This window comes from Anser anser (assembly GCF_964211835.1).
Source record: "Anser anser genome assembly, chromosome: 9".
Lineage (NCBI taxonomy): Eukaryota > Metazoa > Chordata > Aves > Anseriformes > Anatidae > Anser > Anser anser.
This window is the reverse complement of record NC_139729.1, coordinates 24,484,866-24,507,245: the sequence shown is the minus strand read 5'-3', so window position 1 is coordinate 24,507,245 and position 22,380 is coordinate 24,484,866. Positions and strand designations below refer to the sequence as shown.

At 48.0% G+C, this 22,380-nt stretch overlaps 1 protein-coding gene across 21 annotated transcripts in view; it reads right to left on the bottom strand.

The window, feature by feature from the left end:
- Window positions 1-22,380, bottom strand: part of MECOM (MDS1 and EVI1 complex locus) — a 318,806-nt gene that overhangs the window by 27,290 nt on the left and 269,136 nt on the right. For 5 of the 21 annotated variants that reach the window (XM_083848497.1, XM_083848503.1, XM_083848496.1 and 2 more), the window contains exons 3-7: window positions 19,391-19,525; window positions 10,244-10,346; window positions 8,027-8,243; window positions 5,068-5,215; window positions 4,058-4,214 (exon numbers count right to left, since the gene is read on the bottom strand). In XM_083848497.1, the coding sequence (XP_083704623.1) occupies window positions 4,058-4,214; window positions 5,068-5,215; window positions 8,027-8,243; window positions 10,244-10,346; window positions 19,391-19,525 (760 nt within the window). Of the gene's footprint in view, window positions 1-4,057; window positions 4,215-5,067; window positions 5,216-8,026; window positions 8,244-10,243; window positions 10,347-10,474; window positions 10,595-10,708; window positions 13,219-19,390; window positions 19,526-19,721; window positions 20,259-20,322; window positions 20,621-21,003; window positions 21,511-22,001; window positions 22,056-22,380 lie in introns of those variants that run through there. The other 16 variants (XM_083848486.1, XM_083848500.1, XM_083848498.1 and 13 more) reach the window with 13 other exon arrangements.

Genomic DNA, 22,380 nt, shown 5'->3' with positions numbered 1-22,380 from the left:
TCGAGGGCCTGATCCTGCCCGTGCTGCACCCACCCCTTTTCCCTATTCATGCACCGTCGACATCCCTGGGACAATTCGTGGGGTAAAGAGCGCAGAATTGGGCCCAAGCACAGGAAATTTGCAATGCGGTAATTCAGGAAGAATGTTTGTTGCTGTATATCAGTTAGTGTTCCTGTTGGAAATCTTCATTCACAAGGAAAGAAACAGAAGAGAAAGGGGGAAAAAAATGGAAAAGAAGAATAAAAAAAGAGCAGAGTAGAGAAGAGAAAAGAAAAGAAGAGAAGAGGAGAGCTGCTCTTGTTCCTTTTTAATGCTTGATTTTTTCTTAATAAGTGCCTTCTGTTTCTCTTTTAGGAAAATATTTTGTCTGTTTAATATGGAACTATTTTTTATTTAATATAGAACTATTTGTTGTTCACTTGCTGCAGTATAAATCCCTAATTTTCTGCTATTTTCTCCTATCTTTAGCCTCATCCTAGGCATAATGTCTCTTCTAACACTGCAGAAACTCATTGCCGTACCTCATGGTACAGAATCAGGCTCCCACAGCTAAGCTTACAGAAGCTTTGTGCAGCCCTCACCATCACTGTTGAGCTCTTGCACAAAAAGTTCATTGTCGATCACAGAAATCAAAATTAAACTGACCACAACGGTATAGCTTGAGTGAGCACATCCACAGGCTTTCACAACCTTCATCTTGGATATTACGGGCCAATTCCCATCACATCCAAGCAGGAAAACTCCATCTGCACTGATAAAGTTATGCCCAATACATTACAGCAGAGCATCAGACAACGTATTTTTCTTCAAAAAAGAAAATCCCCATCTTCCCTTTTGAAAATGCATACGTTTACAAAACTAGGCTAGTGTATGATTTAAAACTAATCACATTTTATGGGCTTTTGATTTTCTACCAGGTTGTGCTAAGGGCCTGCTCCTTATCTACAGGATTATATTAAATGTAATGCTGCAGTCAGAGTAGCATCTGGGGGAAAAAGGGTTTATTGGCACAGATCTAGTCTTCCTAGAGTTGGGAAGTTCTCCTTTATAGAGCCTTGATATATTATCCATTTATTAGTCTCCATTAAACTACTCAAAAGACAACAGAACTGAGGTATATTCTACTCCTGGAGAAACGCAAACATACACACAACTAAGAGAGATCCTTCCAAACTCTCTTAAAGAGAGTTCTAAATTGTTCATTTGACTAATACATCTGATCTCGGTTTTAAAACACAATTAAATTGATAATGGCAAAAAAACATTAAAATATACAGATTTTTTATTATTGTATTGATGAAACAATTAACCGCTGTACTGAGGAGTTCACCTTTCTGAGACTAACAGCTATTTAAAACTGTTTAATGAGGTGCCTCTTGCATTTAACAGCCTATTAAAAACATGGGCTTTCAAGGTTGACAAAGAAATTTCGGGGACAGGTCCCAAGTCCTTACTGCCCAGAGGAGTCTCACTCTCGGGGGCTGTCACCTGAACCCGGGCGGGATGTGGCGGCAGCGAGCCGCTCACCCAACGCCTGTCGGTTCTGCAGGAGATCAGCTGTGCAGATCGCCTGCGCTGCCCCGACCTCCGCGGGAGTCCCGGGAGCCAGGACTACTCAGGCAAGCCCTTGTTACAAGATCTACCTCTTTTTCACCACATGACTTTTATTTCCAAGTAAAGCTTTGCTTAAAATTTAGTGGACGGGGGACGGTTATCAACTTTAATTGCTTCCACGTATCAAAGCAACAGAAGCTGGGTTTGATTTCTCCTGTTACACCTTATTACATCCTTTAAATCTTAGCGCCATACTTTTAAGCAGCTAACTTGTAAGGGAAGCTTCCCTCCTCGCAGCTTTTATTGCTGCGCAGACCCAGGTTTAACACAAACTCCCAGCCTGTCTCCCAGATTGCAAAAATTCATCTCGTGCTTAAGCACGCTCCATACCGCGATCGTCTCTGGACCCCAAATTAGCCAGCAGTTAACTTTGCATATTTTCTGCTTATTAAAAAAATTACTGTAAGTACTATTCTGAATATGTTCGGTCTATTATGGCATGTGGTTTCTATTTGGAGAGGCTGGAGATTTTGCGAAGGCAGTGAGTAATTACCTTAGTGTTGGTGAGTTTTCACTCAAGCTTGGGCGGTGTACTGTAATAAGAGACAGTTGCCATAAACAGACTGGTAGAGTAAATCATGGTGTGTGGCCTCCTGGTGGAAAACAGATATCTCCTTGAGGTGACCCTACCTCCCTCCCATTGCTCAGCAAAGCCTACCAACATGTGGTCTCCAAACCCTTTTGTTCTGTAATTACATGGCTATTATTCAGGGATTGCTCAATGGGTTTTCATCTCTCATACTGTGCATTTCAAGAGCACTGGTTGCTGGTTTGATTTATCAGGATAAATAGTAACAAAAACATTTCAAGATTATTTCATTTGAGAGGTGCCACTCTCGCATTTTTATGCAGGGCACTGGCTGCAAGAGGACTAGCTAAAGGTTCCTTACCCGGATCGGAAGCTATCGTTGTCTAATAAGTATAAATTCAAAGTGTAATTACTTAACCTGTAATCCTAGGTCTAAGAATTATTAGTGATGTTTATTATTGGATTGGGTTAGTTACACATCTTAGAGTAGAAGCCCATCAAAAGGATTATCTAACCCAATGGCAGATATACAGACTTCCCATAAATTAGCCTTGCAAGCCATTACTGCTCCCCTCGAGGCATTGTAAGACCCAAAGCATGTGTCAAAGCAGCATTTTAGAGCTCCCTAGGTTTGTACATGCTGAGGAGGCAAATGCCCCAGTCGCAGCTGCCCCCTCCAGCAAACAGGACCGTGCAGCGTTGGCTGGAGCTGCAGCTTTGCTGTCTTCTGCTGTGACAGCAACCTGCCGTGCCTAGCATGCTGCCTGGCTGGGGTGCCGCTTCTCCTGTCAGACTTGGTGTGAAACAGGAGTACAGAAAATACAGGCAGATGGAAAAAAGTATCAAGACGACATTTGGGTAAATTCTTTTTGAGAACAGCAAAAGGTGAAGAAGTTTAGAGAACAAGGAAGGGAGGTGTTCATAAGGTGCTTTTAAAGCCGTAGCAGGTGTCTGAAAAGTATGTGGAGGACATTAACGCTAGCAAGAATAATATTCTTACATATTTTTTCCCTCTACTTCCCTGGTGAAAGGGAGAGAAAGCAACTTGCAACATTACTGTGCACCCAGATTCTCCGATCTCACACCAGGATTTGGCCAAGTAGCAAACACAACCCTTGGGACTCTGAGGACCTGATTTACAGCCCGGTATAGAGTCAGGCCCACATATGAGGCAAGTTTTATTGCTGGAGCAGCTGCTGGCAAAGCTCTAATAGCTAAACCCAATACTTAAATTCGGGGCATGGAAAAGAGCCTCGAGGAGGGAGGCAAGCTCCTCTGGCTGATATACAGTGGCTTTAAGGTTTATTTTCCAATTCCTGCAAAACTCATGTTATCTGCTGGAGAGACCCTGTGGCCCGAATTTAATTTCTAAAGCAAAGAAAGCTTTTAGGTCCCGCTGGCTCTGCCTAACACCCAACACACCCAGACTGTGCCACCCCTCCAGCTGGATGGGACACCCTCCCTGCCCCTGCTGGCACTGCCACCTCCTCCCCAGCACCAGCACCAATGCTGCCCTGCATGGCAGGGATGGATCCAGCACCGCCTGCAGCATAGAGGCTGCTGCTCCTCCAAAGGAGCAGGAAGGAGAGCAGCCAGCTCAGCGTGGTGCAAAGCATGGCTCCCTCTTGCCAAATCTCACTCCCCACTTGCTCTTTGCATCTATGCGTGGAAAAATATCCCAGGGACAAGAGGTACATTTATACATCACACAGTGTCTGCCTGAAAAGGAAAGTCATATGAAAGCAATGCTGTGCATCGGACTATGAATTACCCAATTCTCATTTAATAACTCACAGCCCCCACGAAACCAGTGGGAGAAGCCAAGGAAGCGCAACACAACCTCCTGCCTGCAGATTATGGCGCTTTTCGACACAAGAAATACACTTAACCAAAGACGTTTAGTGGAAGACTTACATATAAAAGGTTTGACACTGCTGTGGATGTGTTTATGCTGTTTGAGGCCTGAAGAAGTGGCAAACGTTTTGCCACACTCTGGACAAGCGTGAGCACGAGCCCCAACATGCTGGGAACGAATGTGCCTCTGGAGGTTGCTGGGGTCCGTGAAAACCTGCTAGGAAATGAGTACTCATTAACCAAGAAACTTAACCGCAGAAGAAGCCAGTTAACACAAGCGTCTTTCAGAATTCAGACCTCAAAGCTACTGGGAGCTTTTTGGGATTAAAAAACGGTGGATGCTTGTTGCACCTCAACACGGCCTATGGGCATCAGTGGGAGCTGTGCCTACAGGACGGGGCCTCTGTTTCCCAGGATCAGCCAAATATTTGGTGGAGCTGTTAGCCCCTATGCAGCCACTACAGCAGAAGCATTTGCTCCTGCGATTAGAAGTCATGCTTTTGAGGCCAGTGACTTCCTGTGCAACACCTTTGCAGAAAATGAGTCAAAATGTGGCTACAGGAAACCTCCAGACATTACTGCAATAGAAATACTTTGCTGGACACATGGCAGCAAGAAATCTCAATCACAGTCCCAGTACTGAGGGCTCAGCTGCATCTTACAAGTGTCAGCTCAATGCAAAATTCCCATTATTGCAGCAAATGTACTTAAACATGAGAAAGTCCTTAAGCAAAAGGCGCAGGCTTTGGGAATTTGGTAAAACGAAATTTTATACAAGTAACCTGTGCAGCAAGCACTGTGCTGGAAGTGATACAGATGCTCTAGGAATGAGATGGTTGCGCTCAGCGCAGTCAGAACCTGGCATTTTTTCTTGTTTTGATTTATGTTGCAGTAGTGTCCTTCCAAATCGAAAGGGGTGGAAAGCTAACATACACAAAGTGAAGATTTAAACCCTTGGGAAACGGGCTGAAACACTGCGGGAGCGCTACGCCCTCGAGTATCCCAACCCCGGCTGCCCCTGCAGGCTCAGCGACACGAGACATGCCAGGCAGCCTACAAATTCACTGTACCTTGGCACAGTTCTCACACTCGTAGTGCTTGCCGCTGTCATGCGACATTTGGTGACGTATCAAGTTGGACTTCCAGTTGAAAGCTTTGGGGCACTGGTCGCACTTGTACTCCCGCTCCTCGCTGTGGGACAGCATGTGCTTCTCCAGGCTGCGGAAACAGGAGCAGGGGTTCACAAATCAGTGTAGGAAGAGGAGACAACAGAGCACGTAACCAAAAAAAAGAAAAAGAGAAAGAAAGAGCCCCGAAGGCCCAATCCTGACAGAGCCAGGCCCGTTGCGCGTCAGGCCTGTCCCTGCTGGGAGGCAGCGCATCCCCTCTGTACCACAATAAGACGTTGGCTGATGTTTCACCGGGCCACTTGCAAATGCTCCGGGAGATGATGCTTCCATCACTCCCCAAGGAGATCATTCCATCCACCTCTCAACATTTCACTCTGGTAATTCCTCCCTGCACTCTGAATCATTTCTTCCTTATTGCTCTCACTCTAACGACATCTAGGATCCTATCACCTGATGTAGCTCCACTCCTGCAATGGGAGTCAATCTTCTTACAGCAGGAGTAGGCCGGAATAACTCCACTGGTGGAGGACAGAATGAGCATAAGGAAGCAGAACAATGCTTCTGAATACAGCACACTAAGAGTAAAGTTATCCTTGATGATTACTAACTGTGTTCAATTATGTAGTTCTTTTCTTCGTAGTTTGTTCAGTCTGTTAGCAGGATATTCAGTTCCTACCTAATTTCTTTTGCATGTCCTTGAAGTCATTTTCACCTCTGAATTTTCTGAATTTGTCTTTTAGTATTCATCTGCAGCAATTATGTTAGCAGCCTTGCCTGCAAACATTTCTAGAACAATTGCATCTCCACCATGCACTGGGAAGCCAATCTCAGTCAGACCTAGAGAGACCCTTGTCCCCACTCTGCCAGACACCTGATGTGAGTACACCACCCACCATCAGCACCAGAGCACTCCTGGCCCTCCCCAGATGTCCAGACCTCAATCTTCACACTCAGCTCTTTCTCAATTTAATTATGCACACCCTCCAGCATGGCTCATTCGGGCCTTTTGTTTTATATAATCTGTATATAGCATGCTTCTGTACTTTTTTTGCTGTGAACTGTCTTTGTGGTGTATTAGCCTCTCAATAATTCAAGAGTTCGGAGAATGACTGCATTCTCTCTCATTTTTCACTCTTTCTCACAGTACTGCCCATCTATTTATGATGACTCGTTCTTTGTTTTCTGCCCTTTCTCTTCAATATTTAATATTTTAAGCTAAATTTACATTTGCTCAATGATTCCCATATGTTAGATATTGTCCTCTGGTTCATGGGCAGAAAAGAGCTTTAACACCAAATAACTCACGATGTAGAGAAATGTCGGTCCCAACTACTGCCGCACCCACCCTGCTGCAGCCCTTTCAACTTCTCTACTGACATCAGCCCTTCTGCATCCATCACTCGGACTGAAAATTAGACACGTGGAGCTGGAAACTGCCCAACGGCAGGCAGCGAGCAAGGCACTGCGTGTGCACAACTTCACACTCCGTGCGGCTGACCCATGGGAGCAGCGTTTGGCACACCGCGTTCTCATTTTGGTGCCGTTAATTTTGAGGAGGTGTAACGGTCAAGTCGTACGACACGCTGATCACAGACCGCCTGCACAACAGCAAGCAGCCGCTGCTCAGTCAGCAGGAGCCTGGGAGCGTCTGTGGTTTGGGGAAGGGGGCTTCGCCTTGCACAATCAGCACCTGGCACATCCAGGATGAGAAGGCCTAAGGGACAAACCCTGCACGTGCACAAATCCATGCTGGCGTCCCACCTCAGCACACACCATGAGATCCTGAGCCGTGGATTAGTAAGGATTTCTACAAAAAACATGAACTTGCAAAGTACTCTATTAGTGGACGAGTGATTTTATGGCATGTGATATTTAAATGGCATGTGATTTTCGAGCAATGCAAATAAACACACTGCTGTCCCTAAAAGTGCATAATTAATGCAATTACCTAAGTTGTACCCACACAATGCAGACGGGAAAGAAGCTGTAGGAGCACGGATTCCGCTGCACAGACCCTGCCTGGAAGCAAAAGATACTGGCCCACATCTGCTGCTGCTATCAATTGTCTTCATATGACATATTCTTCTGTCTCGTCACAGCAGAGGATCTGACCCAGTGTCTGCCTGCCGAGATACCTCAGCACAACTGCTAGAACCCTCCCGCATCCTCAAAGTGAGAGCATTACGGTGTGAATTTGTGAGAGATGTACTGCAGAAGCTCCAGAGCACTCCCAATACCTTTCAGTAATTTGCAAAACTTGCTGCACTGCAATACATTACGTTAAGTAGCCACAAAAAATACAGTGACGGGAAACACGTAAATTAACTTCAGCATACGAAGTTGTACTTTGTATTTACATTCTTACCTATACAAGTTTCAAGGACATATGCATATGGGTCTGTCTGTTTATGCAGACAGATATATGTAAGAGAAAGATGAACCCCGATGTTTCAAGAAGGTATGGCTGTACATATGTGTATTAATATCTAGAACACAGTCTAACCAACCTGCCTCTGCCTAGCATGGCTTGTTTGCAAAGATCAAATCAGTGAATACCATTCAGAGATGCTTTAAGTAATTTCTACCCAAAAATGGGAACAAGAACTCACTTCATCTGAACTACAATCACTCCTCTGATTTCATCACCACCAGCCCAACTCATGCCATCTAAAGATCTGATTATCAGAAGATCCAGTTCGTAAATTAAGGTCCCTATTAACAACTGAATTTCTGATTTACTGAGACTCCATCAATTTCCATGCTCTAAAACACCAATGAGCAGAGAAATTTTATTCATCAAAAGGTGTAAGATTCTGCCCTGGCTGATGCCCTGCATGATCTGACTGAAGCCATTGCAGAATTTGCCTTATTAAACCACGTTTTAAGCATTAATTCCTACCTTTGCAAATCTGGGAAGACTTGATCGCACTCTTTACACTCCTGGATTTCATGCACATCCTGAAGGTCGTTCTCATTCTCAAGCTTTTTCTGGAAGTCCTCCTCCACCATGGAGAACGCGGAGTGAGGTGTGCTGCAGGGGAACTTCTGGTGGTCTACAAGCTCAGCCTTGGACTCAAAGAGCTGGTCACAGTCCTCGCAGCGATACTGGCGCTCCTCTGGAAGACAAAATGGTTGGTGAGACTGCCTCAATTTTCAGTCATTTTTAGTTACTCTCAGGAGTTACTCCACAGTGTACTTAAATAGACGGCTATTTAGTGAAAAGAAAAAAAAAGAATGAAAAACATAAAAGAAACAAGGATGCTTTGTAATGCTTTCTAATACTGTTTTAATTCTACAATATACGACACTGCAATGCTACCTGTTAACTGCCTGGGTGACAACCAACAGGGATTCCTAACGTTGGCTTGGTACAAAGGTCAGTGTGTTTAACACTATCCTAAAAAGGGATATACGGGATCTAAGGTGGATATCCAGTGGAGGCTGTTGGTCTCTGCCTATCTGAATGAAGGAGACTGACGCAAACACCAGCATTTCAAATAGCCCAAAGGGTGTTCATAGCTTGTAGAAGTCTCTTCATTTCCATTAGAGTTCTCTTCCAGCACCCTCCCTGTTTAAGGTGAGCCAGAGAGAGATGAAAATTCCGGAATGCAGATGTGAAGAAGAGAATCCCATGGGTTTTTATTTTTTTTTCTGTTGGATTTTCTACTGACTGCCCACATGCCCTGTTCTGGTTCCAGAGTTATCTGACCTGCAGATACAAATGCTCAGGTGTCAAGGAGTCTGGCTGAAATCTCAAATGGATATAACTGGTGCCTACTTGAGGGCTGAGTTGCTCCAGAGAAATCACCACTAGGACTGCTTTCCACTAGCAATACTTTGGTCCAATCTGTTCCTAAATTAGCCCTGTGGGACACATACTTGTGTGTGACTGCAGAAAACTCCTCTGGTGCTGTTGATACAGTTGCCCAGAAGGAATAGGCATAGAAAACAGTATGCTTAAAAAGCGTGACAACTTTAGCAACAAATAAAGTCAGCAGCACAAAAAAGAAAAAAAAAAAAAAGGAAAAAGAGAAAACCCACACCAAATTAGAATGAATGAATAATCCCCGAACTCTTCTTCAATGTACAGGCAGGTATAAGAAAGCACAGCCCTTGACACCCATGCCCTGCCCTGGGAAGACCCCTGTGTGCAGTCCAAATCCCTAAGAATTTGTACAATGGCCACATTGGCATGAACCGCAATCTAACGAGCATCCAGTTGATATCCTACAGCCAGCTGTGGCTTCCTAACCCGCTGCACTATGGACAGCAGAGCAGGAGAAGCATTTGGAGGTGGGGACAAATCTGATCCAATCTGCATCCCAATCTGCACAGCATCAGCAGGAGCTCAGGGGTTTAACACCCAGGCCCTGTGCGTTGGATGAATAATGAATGAGCACGAGGAGGAAGGATGGCTGTGTTCTCAGAAGTGACAGCGACATTAACAACCTGAGATTTTCTCTTTTCAAAAAAGCAGTTGTTTGGCAAACTGACAAAAAAAAAAAAAAACAAAACACAGTCATTATCAGGGTCCGTACATCTTAGCCCTAAAGGACCAGCAACTAGCACAGTCTGGAGACAATGCTATGGACTCTCTTCCTTCTGCAGTACCCCAAAACTAATTAAGTTTCATTTCTGGAGCCTTAATGATGCCCTCAGTTACCTCTGCAGGCCTCTGGTTCTGCCAGGGAGGTTTGTGTACACGAAGGTAAGATCTGAAAGAGTTGCAGGGACGCAACGCTGAGAAAAATCAACTCTGCAAAGTAGAGTTCAGCAGACTGGCAGGTACAGAATGCACCACTCAATTTTTTGGGAAGTTATTTGGGCCAGGCGTGATAAAGAAAATAAACAGAGACCCTTCAGTGCCACTGCCAGCACTGCTTTTGAGATCACAGCCATACCTCAGAGGCACTGAAGGAGTTACGTTAGTATTAGAGCAGTTTATTCACTGAACAGCTTTCAGAAAAACAGAAGGGTGGAAGATAGACAAATACAACCATAGTCCAGCTCTCCTCCCTGGCTACAGGCAAACTATTCTGGATTTCGAAAGTATTGCAACAGACGAGAAATCTCCCTAATTTTTTGGATACCTCATATTAGATAAGAGGTGACTAACCATGGATGTCCGGAGCCATTGTTTCATGTGAATAATCTTCACTCTTCATGAACAGTAACAGCTCCTCTCCAGGTTCAATGTCTGCTACAACTCTGTAGAATATCTGGAAAAGAGAAAGGCGGGTAAATGCCACAAATGCGGAGGGGAGGTGAGTCCTGCAGTCCTGCTGTGGTAAGCTGGGGAGGTGCCACCCTGGGCTGTGGCAGGGGGCCTCCTGCCAGCCCCACAGACCTTGTGCTTTGGGCTCCACGAAGATAAAGAAGAGATTGCTTTCAACAGCTTCTGCTGCAAAATGAGCTGCCTGATGACTGCAAACACCACCAGCAATTCACATGCTTTATTACACCAGATCTATGTACAAGGTAACCATAAAACACAACCCTGAATGACCGGCGCAGGGGAGATGTAACCTGTTTCTCCCCTTGGAGAAGGGGGAAAGAACTGTGGAAAGTTACTGAATCACACCCGAGGAGATGCTGCTGATGAACACGAGGCATCCAAGCCCACCCGCTTCAGTCGCCTGAGCAGTCCTGAGAGCCACGAAGGAAGAGGCCTGCACAACCCAGCGGGCCTTTTTACTCCTCAGCTCCAAACAGGAACCAAAGGCACGCTTAGGCCAGGATGAAGGCGTGCCCACAGCAGCTCGTCAGCTCGTCAGCACTCGGCTCGTGGCACCTGGTCCCCTCGTCCAGGCGACACCGGGCTCTGGCCTGGTGGAGGAGCAGGGGCCGTGCGCCCGGTGGTACCGCCCGGTCGGGGCGAGCCCCCGTCGTGTGCTCCCTGCCAGGCTCTGCCCAAACAAGATTCCCCAAACCCATCTGGCTGCTCTCTGTCGCAGCAGGAAACGTGAAGAACACTAAAAAAGCTCCACGAAACAGCTCAAATACATATTAGTAACTTCCTCAGGCCTTGTTAAACAAAAACACATGACAGCTAGGCTTCCTACCCTAACAAACGATGCCTTTGCATTTACTCCGTCTAATGTATTTTTAAAGGTTTAATTCACAAAGAATTAACTCTCAGTACTCATTCTGGTGCCCTGGGAGGGAGGCACAAAATCCACTCTGCTGTTTAACGCCCAGCAGCTGTGCTGGCCTCGGGCTGGGTGCCCAGGGAGGGCTGTGTGGGTATTCCCCTCACACAGCACCCAACGGGTGGCCCCGGCACCGAGCAGATACCCACGTCCTCCAGGAGGTGGCCGTATAGCCTAATGGTTTATCTCTCTGCAAGCGGCCTTTGCCCACAGAAACGTGCTAAACACATAAAAATAACTAAATAAGACAGATTTCCTCCGAATTGTTTTCTTTTCTTCGCCTCGTCCTCAAAGCTGCTCTGGCAGAGGCCTGCAGAGCAGCAGCAGCTGAAGCCAGCGTGTCCCACTGCCCGGTGTCCCACCACCTGATGTCCCACCTCTGCCCAACGTCCCACGACCTGATGTTCCCCTCCTGATGTCTCCTATCAGGCACAACAAACCCGCACCGCAGCCTCCTGCTTGTGGCAAAAATCCCCCATAAAAGACAGGAGCAGGCATTCACGTGCTGCTTCCCCTCCCAAGAAGCCGAGGCTGCATTTCCCTTCTCTTCCACACTGTCCTGCCCCCAGTGTCAGAGGGGCTTGCTTGGGCTCTTTATTTTTTGCCTGTCAGTCAGATAAATGTATAAAAGCTACACGGTTCATTCTCCAATTCTGTTTCCCCTTAGAAAACAATGGGCTTCTTTCAGCAATGCAAAACACATCTTTTCTTGTCAGGCTCAACTTTCTTGCTTCCTTTCCAAAAGTACACTAGCCTCCAAAATGTGGCATAGCAGCCCGCGGCACTGCAAGCCCACAACACCCTCCCCAGCCATCACCAACAGCAGAAGTATCTCCAGGCACCGCTGGGCCACTGCAGGCTCGTCCTGAGGTCAGCAGTGCCATGTTTGCACAAAACAGGTCAGACTCAGGGCACTCCTCTTGTTTCTTAATACTTTCACATTAATCTTGTTTTTCACTAATTTACACCGACGCAAAACCAAATCAGCACATTCAAAACCCTTCCAGCAAGTCTTGAATAAAAATAATGCCACTGGTGTCTAGTGAATGTTCTTCAGGGTCACACAGAAGAGGACGTAGGTGGTGCTTACACTTGCGGCCCTGCAGCTCCTTGCTGATGTCAACACTGCATCCAGCAAACATCTGCTTTAAGCAACACTTGTTTTTCCAAGGTCGATGGTGCATCCGCATGAAGGTATGAAGAGAAACCACAACGCAGCTTTCCCTGCCATTCTTCCTCCTCTGCTCATGCTGTCCCATCAAAGACGCTCCGATAGACCTTTTCACCTCTGGCTGCAGAGTAAGGACACGTGGACTGACAGGCACATAAAGAGGGGCTTGTTTGCGGAGCACTGTGCTGTGCTGCATCCCATCCCGATGCAAGTCCCAGTATGATGCAGGATCCTCGCTGCGGACGTGGGACAAATCCTTAACCAGGTGCAAACTCTGTAGCCAACTGTCCAGCCTGTCAGTGTAGATCCTCAAAAATACTGAAATATCAGAGATGATGAAGCTACCCACCAGAAACTGCCCGTCCAGCCCCTCTGTACCCCAGCAGGGAGAAGATGCAGAGGACTAACCAGAAAAACTCCCTGGATTAAGATGAATGCTGTGTTTTATTTGGCATCTCACAACTAAAGCCCTCCAAAACAAGGTTCATGTGTCTGACTTCCAGATTTGGCATTTTGATATTCTTATTGTTAAAATACTAACTTTAATAATTAAAAAAAAAAAAAGTTTTTTTTTTAGGCTCTGTATATAAAAGAAATCCCACACCTGCACTAATATTTTTATATACCAAATTGCTTTCCACTGCGAATTTGAAATAAAACAAACTGAACTTTAAAACAAAATGATCACGCAGGTAAACTTAATCCGATTTCTAAATGTCCTTATTACTTCATGTGAAAGGGTTTTTCCCACTCTTTCCACCTAAAACCCCAGAAATTCCCTTATCTAAGAAAGCACCGGCCCACCCCATGAAGTGCACAAAGAGCTGCTGCACGGTAGAGAAATGACCCCCCCCCCCCCCAAAAAAAAAAAAAAGCAAAGTCCAGATGCGCTTTTCACATGCCCTGGGATCAGTGGTGTGTGACTGCAGTTTATGTAGGAAGAGCAAAATCGGATCCAGATCTGGAAGCACTTTCAGAGTTCAGGGGGTCTGACGCGGGGAGCGGCCGGGGGCGGCCTCGCGCGTCCGCCCTCCGTGCCTGCCCCTGCGCGTGCTACCGAGCAGAAATAAAAGCTCCCAAACTGCCAGCCATAAAGGGAAAGGGGAGGGGAGAAAAGGAACACACACAATTTACTTTTAAATGGATGAATAAGGCCTCATTGTTATGAATCCCAGTTTACTTTTCCTGGTCAGGCACTTGAAATTTTATTTATGCTTAATAGACTGCGTTTGGCATGTGTAAAGATGACAGAGGCGTGAATTATGAATGACCTTCCACCTATTCAGGAAGTTGTAATAATTGAAATAATAGCGAAAATGCGCTCCCCGTGAGCTGGGCCCGGGGCCGCGCGCTTTGAAGCTCCCCGGCGGGGCCCAGGCCGCTTCGTCGGGGCCCAGCGTTCACCACCGCTGCTGCCGGCCTGCCGTCACCAACAGCCACACCGCTTCAGGGGAAAAAAGTGGCATTTCAGCTCCCGTATGCGAGCTGCGGTGCACACACGTCACATGCAAGTGGGAAGATGAGCGGAGAACCAGCTCCGAAAACGATGGTGGAAAGCTGAGGAGAAAGGTCCAAACGGCGAAAATTCAATTCTGGCTCCCGTGATGAACAACTGCTGCGGCTGGAGGGCTGCGCTGTGAAACCTGAGCCTGGCTCCTCTGGCCATGCTCAGGCAAGTGATAAATTGAAAGGAAAAGGAGTTTTTTCGTGGGCCGGGGTGAGGAGTCGTCCCCGAGCCAGGCCTGAGGAACACTTCAGCAGGCAAACCTCAGCTGGGGCCTGCGCCGTGGGGACAGGGCTGGGGGCACTGCAGGTGACACTGAGGGTCCAGCCCTTCCTGGCTTCCTGGAGTGTCCTGGGCAGCTGGAGCAGGAGGTGCCACAGCGAGGATACCCTCCTGAAATGGCGTCAAGAGTCCCCATCTTTCTGTCTCCAGGCTGTCCCTGCGCAGACACCCTGCTCTGCGTCCCCGGAGCTGCTGCCGCCTCCCCAGTGACGCTCATGCCTTCCTCCACCGTATATTTCTGGCGAATATTAGCCCAAGGTCCAGGTTAGGGACTGCCACATCCAGCCGAGCTCCTGCGGACGCCGTCACGGTCCCACTCGTCCTGCCGATGGCCACCTGCATGCAGGCCCACACAGGTCTGCAGAGAGGGCACGGCGCCGCTGCCCTCCCACGTCCCGCTTTCATTCACGAGCCACAGCGAGCGCTCGGTGAGTGGCAGCCCCACTGTCTCTGCAGACATCTGTAATCCTCCAGACCCCCCCGTGCAAGTGGGACTTGACAGCTCTCATCACAAAACGGCGTTCTTGCTCACTGACGGCGTGCCCAACTGCTTTTATTAAACATCAATAAAAAGCTTATCGCCCCGCAGAAGTGGCGACAATTAGCTGCCATTTTTGGTGCTGAACAATTCCTCGCAGGTCACGTCAGGACAGGCCGATGCTGTGAGCAGCAGCGCTGGCAGCGTGTTGGGCTGCAGATAACACAGGCGCACGCAGAAGGCTGGGCAGGAGTTTCAGGCCCAGCATCACCTCAAATTGCCACAAATGGAAAACCGCAGCTGACGGGCTCCTTATTACACCAGCCCCATGCTGACACAACGCCTGCTCCACTGGAGACAGGTTTTCAGTGGGAGCTGGATTAAGCTCTATTTGCTTAATAAACTAATAACTCGTAGGAGGAATCATGGCGGAATAGGGCCCCGCGTGAGCTCAGTGTGCACATGCCCTTCTGACCCATAACAGCCAAAACCTTAATTTCACTCTCTGACAACAAAGCCTCAAAACTATTCCTTAAATACACAACTTTTGCAGGTGGCTCTATGTCTGGGGCTGCTGGAGAAGTCTCGGTGTTTTTCTGCCTGCGAGCTGCAAGCCGTGGCAGGGGGGCGCAGGCAGTAAAACCTGAAACATGAAGCTGTGTCTGCAGATTACAAAAGTTTGTAAAACTTGTAAGATGTGATCAGATCTGGTGCAACCTACAGCAGTAGGTTCACTCGCCTCGGTTTATATCTCTGACATTGTGCACATTGTTAAGAGTGTTATACTACTGCTTTTTCTCCCATTTCAGTGGCATACACTTGAGTGGGGGGGGGGGAAACACACACACACACAAACAAAACAAAACAAAACAAAAACCTATTTCATCACACACAACAAACCACAGCCTCCACAAGTTCATCTTGAGTCACTTGCAGTTTTCCATAGACAAAACAAAGGGAATCTTCCAGGAGACCTGGAACCTAAGAGCACTTTTACAGCATTATGTGGCCATGTCACTGTCAGAAGTTTGCAAGCAACAGGCAAGGTAGAAACAATTTCAGGAGCTCTGACTTAAACTGCAACCAACTACATTTCTAAAAAAAAAAAAAAAAAAAAAAAAAGAAAGAAAAGAAAAAGAAAAAGAGAAAAAGAAAAAGAAAAAGAAAACAAAAATATAGCTTGGAGGTGACTGCGGTCCCAGCTTGAAAATGTGCTTGGAGCGTGTGACAGTCCCGGACACACCACTGCTATAGTTACTGCTGTATTTGCAACCACACTTTCATTAACATATATATTTAAAAATAATGCTTTTGCTGGGATGACAGCTCGGCCAGAAAGCCTACCAGTGCTAATCGTTCTGAAGTCATTAAAAAGTTGAACTAATAGATATTTAATGATAGATAACAGAGGGGAGTCGTCCAAGTTAGCAGAAACTGCTATTGACTCCTGACTTTGAGCTGAAAAAACACATTCCAGGGAAATAATAGTGACAAGACTCTTTGCAGCTCTGCACACACTAAGGTCTCTTTAGGGAAAAGGAAAAAATGAGAGTGTGCTGTTTGTGGAATTTTATTATTCATATACATCTTGAATTACATACGGTCAGGTTAGATTGGGCATGACAGCAGATAATAGGAAGACAGCAAAGAGAAATCCTAGATCAACTTTGTTTGAAATAAAAAAAAAAATGCAGCTTTTAAACCCTACTCCACCTCCAATCAAATGAAATATGAGTTGCATCCAGCGTGCATGTTTTGACTGCATCCCACCATTATCGAGCTGTTCATCTCAGCAAAGCTCATTTATACAGTTATATGAAAGAGCCCAGGCCTTTTGTAAAGTTGATCCTAAGTGATGAAACCTAACCTCAAACATGAATCGGGGGGTGGGGTGGTATGTCTCCGAAAAAAAGTCTAATAGAGAAAACAACAAAAAATGTTTTTCTTTCCCTCTTTTTGTTAAACGCAGAAGGTACAGCTTAGCAGAGCGACTAGATTACACGTCGGTCTGAGCTTCACCTAAACCCTGCCTCAAGCAGTCTGGGAATCATACCTGTCTGTCAGTCAAGCCTGAATTTAGTAGCATAAACTTGTGGCCAGCGCGAGGCTCAGAGTGCTGGCAGGATCTTTTACCTTTTCAGGTACGGCACAATGTTTGCTTGTGAATTTTACAGATGAGTTGAAGCAATTAGAGGTGAACAATTACTGCTGATCAAGTGTCCGTGCCTCAGGAGCAAAGGAGGGCTCCCAAGGCGGGGATGCTCCCCGTGCCTCGAGGGACTCTGAGGGTCCCCCCGGGACGAGGGGTGCGCCCCCCCCCTCAGCCCACACCCCGCGCTCCTGCAGGTCTGCATCGCCTCCACACTCCAGCTACCTGCAAGCACCCGGGCACGTCTTCTGCCTTTCCCATGCTTTTTTCCTTTTTCTTCTTTTTTTTTTTTTTTTTCTGCCTCGGATCTATAGGGGCAGACTGACACAGCGTGCGCACACACGCATGCACGCTCAGCCCTGACTCGCATTTGTCACTCCTTGCACATGGACACGTTTGGCCATGTAACGTCCATTTCCCAGTTTGCCCTCCTATTCTATTTTATATTACCTCTCGTGAGCTTGTGCCAGAAGAAAGCAGAAGGAGGAGCTGTTAGAAAAGCTTTTTCGCTTTAAGAATGGAGAGCACATTTTTAGCATTAACTTTTTAGGCTCTGGTCATAAAACGCTGGAGTATGTGTACAATTTTGTGGGTAAATTTGCAGCGTTTCCAGAGGGCCAAATGAACAACAATCTCTTGCTGACAGCGCGCAGATCACAACGCGCTACTTGAAAGACAACCAATTTTTAATTTTCAAATCTCGGCAACAATAAGCCATAAAAATATGGAATTATGAACAGCACGATACCGTGCAAAATAAATAACAAGTCTCCAGTGAATGAAAGAAATTATTGGCAGCAGTACAGCCACCATTACCAAATCTCAGAAATGTAAACACTAAAAAAGAGAAAGTTACAAGCGCCATAACTTTCATTCCAAAAACGTCAAAACGCCTGTGCGTGTCTGCGTCTCAGCGGCAGATGCCGATGTTACAGCCTGGCGTATATTTTGAGTTATCAGCAGAGCACCAATGCCGACGCAAACGCAGTAAGTTGCTCCTACCAATTCACGTGATTCCATTTCTAACCTTACCTATTTATGCCAGCTCTTATTAAACGTAAAATATTTGGATTTGCTGTTTCAATTAGGCTCTAGTTTCCTTTTCGTATCACTGCTCTATAACTGCTCTGCGTTGAGGAATTTATCGTTTTTCAGCGTAAAACATATTTCAACTTGCAAAATGTATTTTTCATTTACTAATAATCTTTATGGCTTCTTTAGCTAAACCAGCTGCTATATATATATAAAAAAATAAAATTATATCTCGGTTGGCTGGCTCATTCTGTGCTACACGTGTTCGGGGGTGAATTTTAAAAGTTGAAAATTAAAAAAATCCTCTGTCATAGTTCCTGAAAAAGTTCACGTAAACCGGTTTAAATCAACTGTCTCGTAGGAGCTAAACGCATAATGCGGTGGTGCTGCTGGAACCAGCAGACTGTCTCACATTCATTTCCTTTACGTAAGGAATTTGATTGGAAAGAATGATTTTTAATTGAAGCTTTGTGTCTGGTTGTGATTCTTCTTTCAATACTGTCAAAGCAATTAAATCAGCTAAAGATAATCTTTAACATTCACCTGATGCAGTTAATTAAGTGGTGAAAAATGAAACACTGATTAAAGGAAGCAAATGCTACGTCGCAGGTACCAAAGTTTAAATTTGAAACAGGAATACACCATCAGTTGTTGCTTTGCTATTTTAGATATTTTAGTTTAAAGAAGTGTAGCTTTCCTAACCTAACTTCACCCAGTAAAATATCTCATAACAGCATGCATTATCTGCAGACTAAAGCAAACCTTGATTTAAGAAACACCTAATAACTCATCAGCATAATTGAAAACAAAATGCCTCACTGCGTCCTTCCTCCCCCCTATCCCAGTCCTTCCTCCGCCACACAACAAGGATAAATAACGTTTCAGCCTAACAAAGAGTGGATTTAAGCGCAATAAATGAAAAGAAAAAGAAAACCATTAAAGATCCCGGTTCAGCACAGAAGTATGACGAGTTCGAGCAAAGTGCTCGAGAAGGCATAATAATATTATGCACGTGTGCATTCAAATCCCAAGCCCTGTGCAGGCGACGACATTGTATGGGTAGGATTATCAGTTTTGCATCTTCCCCTCCACTCTTTCCATTAACTTCACACTGAAGTTTCTACTTAACACAATGGCTTAATTTAGCAACGCTGTTGGACTGGAACAGAAAATGCTGCTAATTCAAAATCAGCAAACACTGGCTTTGTCTTCCTAAGAAAGCAGTCCCAATTTTTATCAGGTACAAGATTAGAAAAAAAAGAAAAAGAGAGAGGGAGAGAGAGATTGTTTATGAATTGAATAACAATGTGGAAAAATAGAAAATTTGTATTATCTGCAGCCCATAATCAAAATTACTCTATTCTGCATTTCACATCTGTGCCTTATCTTCTGCCATAACAGCAAACAGGCCAAAATCTGTTGTGAATTGCTGTTATTTTTTTTCAGTGACACCTTAAAGTTCCTTAAAAAATAAGCCCAGAAAGTGAACGCCACATACCTGATCACTTATCTGACATGCAACAAGGTTGTGCTGATTGTAGCATCCAGCAAACTTGATATATTTGAGCCAGTTTCCTACATCTGGTTGACTGGCATCTATGCAGAACTTCACATTGCAAAACTCATCCAAGATCTAAAAGGAAGAATACGAAAGAGTAAATCTTTCTGTTGCTGTCCGGGCATACTAATCGAAAGATAAATCACAGGTTTTCAGATAAACAAATGGTAATAAGCTAGGCAAGTTAGACAGAAATGTGCTCCTCCGGTGAGATCTATTTTTTTTGAATGGTCGGAATACACAGGTATTAATGAAAGGACAACAAACGTACTGGAAAATGGCTTGACAAACGTCTACACGTAATCGAGATGTTGTCTAATTATTGCTGAGAAACACTGGCCATTTAAGAGCCATCCGATTTTCCTGGCACTCATCGGCGACTATTTAGGCTTGAAATTACGATTTTAATTACACACGACCCGTCGGGGGGTATGGCAGAAACGACTAAAAGAGGCGGCGGTGGCTCCGTCTGAGCTCCCTGCTTTTGCCTCCGAGTTGCCGCCGCTTGCAGCTCCCACCTCGCTCTGCCCGGCCGTGCTGCCGCCGGGCGGGGGGGGCCCTCACCTGGCCTCCCCCCCGCCTCCATCGCATCCCTGCGGCAACCCCCGCGAGTCCCCGAGCGGAACTTCCCGAAAATAAAAAGGAAAAACAACGCCGAGCGGGTGGCGGTGCCGAGAAGCGCTTCCAAGCGGGCAGGCAGCAAACAACCGCAGCGAGGCCGCCGGCGGGCGGGGTGCTGAGGATGCTCCCTGCCCAGCCGGGACACACCGCAGCGTGGGGATGCCTGGAGGTGCCCCCCCCCCACCCTATATCCCCCACCCCATATCCCCCACCCTATAACCCACATCCCCCGGGTGCCAGCCCCGGCTCACAGCGAGGACGGGGAGCCGGAGGCCGCTGCCCCCGCGGAGAACACCGCGGACGAGCCCCGGGACCGGGAGCTTTTTGCCCAGGTGCTGTCACCGCCCCCCCCCCCGGCCCGGCCCCGCCGCCCCCCGCGGGTGGCAGGATCGGGCCCCTCCGTCCGTCTGTCCGTCTGTCTGTCCGTCCGTCCGTCCGTGTGTCCGCCCGTCGGGCCGCCCGCCGCTCGCCCCAGCGAGGCAGGGCTCCCACCTCCGCTGCCGCCCCCTCCCTCCGGCAAGGCGAAAGCCACCCAAAGCGAGCACAACACCCCCAAAAAATAACTACTGATAATGATAATGATAATGATAAATGATAATAATAATAATAAAACCTAAAGAACCGGCCCCAAAGCCCGAGGCTTCGGTAACACCGCATCCCCGGGGTCCCCCCCCCCCAGGGCCCTGCGCTCCTTTATATATATATATATATATATTGGGGGTGATTTTCCCTTCCCCATCACCCCCGCAATGCCCCCCCGGATTATTTTTTTTTGTATTTTTTTTTTTTTAGGGGGGGTCGTCCCTCACCCCCCCCTCCCCCGAAGTCCCGGGGGGGCTCTGCCCGGGGGGCACCGACGGGGCAAGGCGGAGTGGGGGGGGGTGGGAGGTGGGGGGGGGGGGGAGCGGCGGCGCCGCGCTCGCTGCTCTTACCTTGAGTCGCCCGGAGCCTGCGGGGGCAAGGGGGGGGCCCCGGGGTGGGGGGGGGGAGGGCAAAATATCCTTCAGGCGGCTGGAGGCAACATCTCGGCGTCAAACGCGGCCGTCGGGGTCCCGCCGGGGGGAGGCTCCAGCATTTGGGGGGGTGTGGGGGGGGGAAAGGGCAAAGGGGGGGGGGGGGGACCGGGGTGCCGGCAGGGGGGGGGCCGGGTGTCGGGGGGGGGGGCTGCCGGCCCCGGAGGGCTCAGCGGCGGCGGGGCTCGGCGGGTTTCTGCCGGCTCGCCATCACCTTCCCCTTTCGGCCCCTCCTGGTCTTATCGGCTGCCTTAGTGTGTGTGTGCGCGAAGAAAGTTAGCGGCAGAAAGGTTTGGGGGGGGGGGGGGGGGAGACGGGGAAAGGAAAAAAAAAAAGGGGGGGGAAAAAAAAAACAACCACCACACGGCCCTCTTCAAGAGGGAGCAAAAATCCAAAAAAAAAAAAGAAAAAGGGAAAAAAAGCAAACAAACCCGCCGCCGCCGCGCAGCGCCCAACCAAACAAACTTCTTTCACTTCTCCGCCGGGGATGGCAGAAAAGTGTGGGCGGGCGGGGGGGCGGGCGGCTCTCCCCTGCCCTCCCCCCCCCCCCCCAGCCGCCTGCCCGCGGCGCTTCTTCCCCTCCCCACCCCCGGGGCAGCGCCCTCCCCGCCCACCCCGTCGGGTCCCGCCGCTCCCCCGGCGGCCCCTTACGGCGGGGCAGCCCCGGTGTCGTGTCCTTCCCCCCCCCCCCCGCGGCCACCCCCCCCCGTGTGTGTGTGTGTCTGTCCGTGTCCGTGTCCCTGTCCCCTCGTCCCCGGTCCCCTCCCGTCCCCCCTTTCCCCGGACGGCGGCGCTCCAAGCCGCAGCCCCCCCCCCCCCCCCGGGTCACCGCCGGGTCGCGGCCGCCCGGCCCCTCGGCGGGGGCTCACCGGGAGCCCGCCTCCCCCCCCCCCAAAATCGCCGGGGCTCCGCCGTACCTCGGGGCCCCGCCGCCGTCCCTGCGCCGCCCCCGGCCGCCGTCGGGGTCGCTGCGCCCCGGGGGCGAGGCCGCGCTCCCCCGACGGCTTCTCCCGGCCAGCGCAGCCCCGCTCCTGCCGACATCGCCGGCACTGCCACGGGAGGCTTCGGGAAACGCGGCTTTTTTTTTTTCCTCTTTTTTTTTTTCCCCTCTTTTATTTTTTTTCCTCTTATTTTCCCTCTTTTTATTTTTTTCTTCTTATTTTGCCTCTTTTTTTGCCTCTTTTTTCCCTCTTTTTTCCTCTTCCCCCCCTTTTTCCTTCTTTTTTCTTTTTTTCTCTTTCCTCTTTTATTTTTCCTAGTTTTCCACTTTTTTCCTTCTTTTTTTCCTTTTATTTT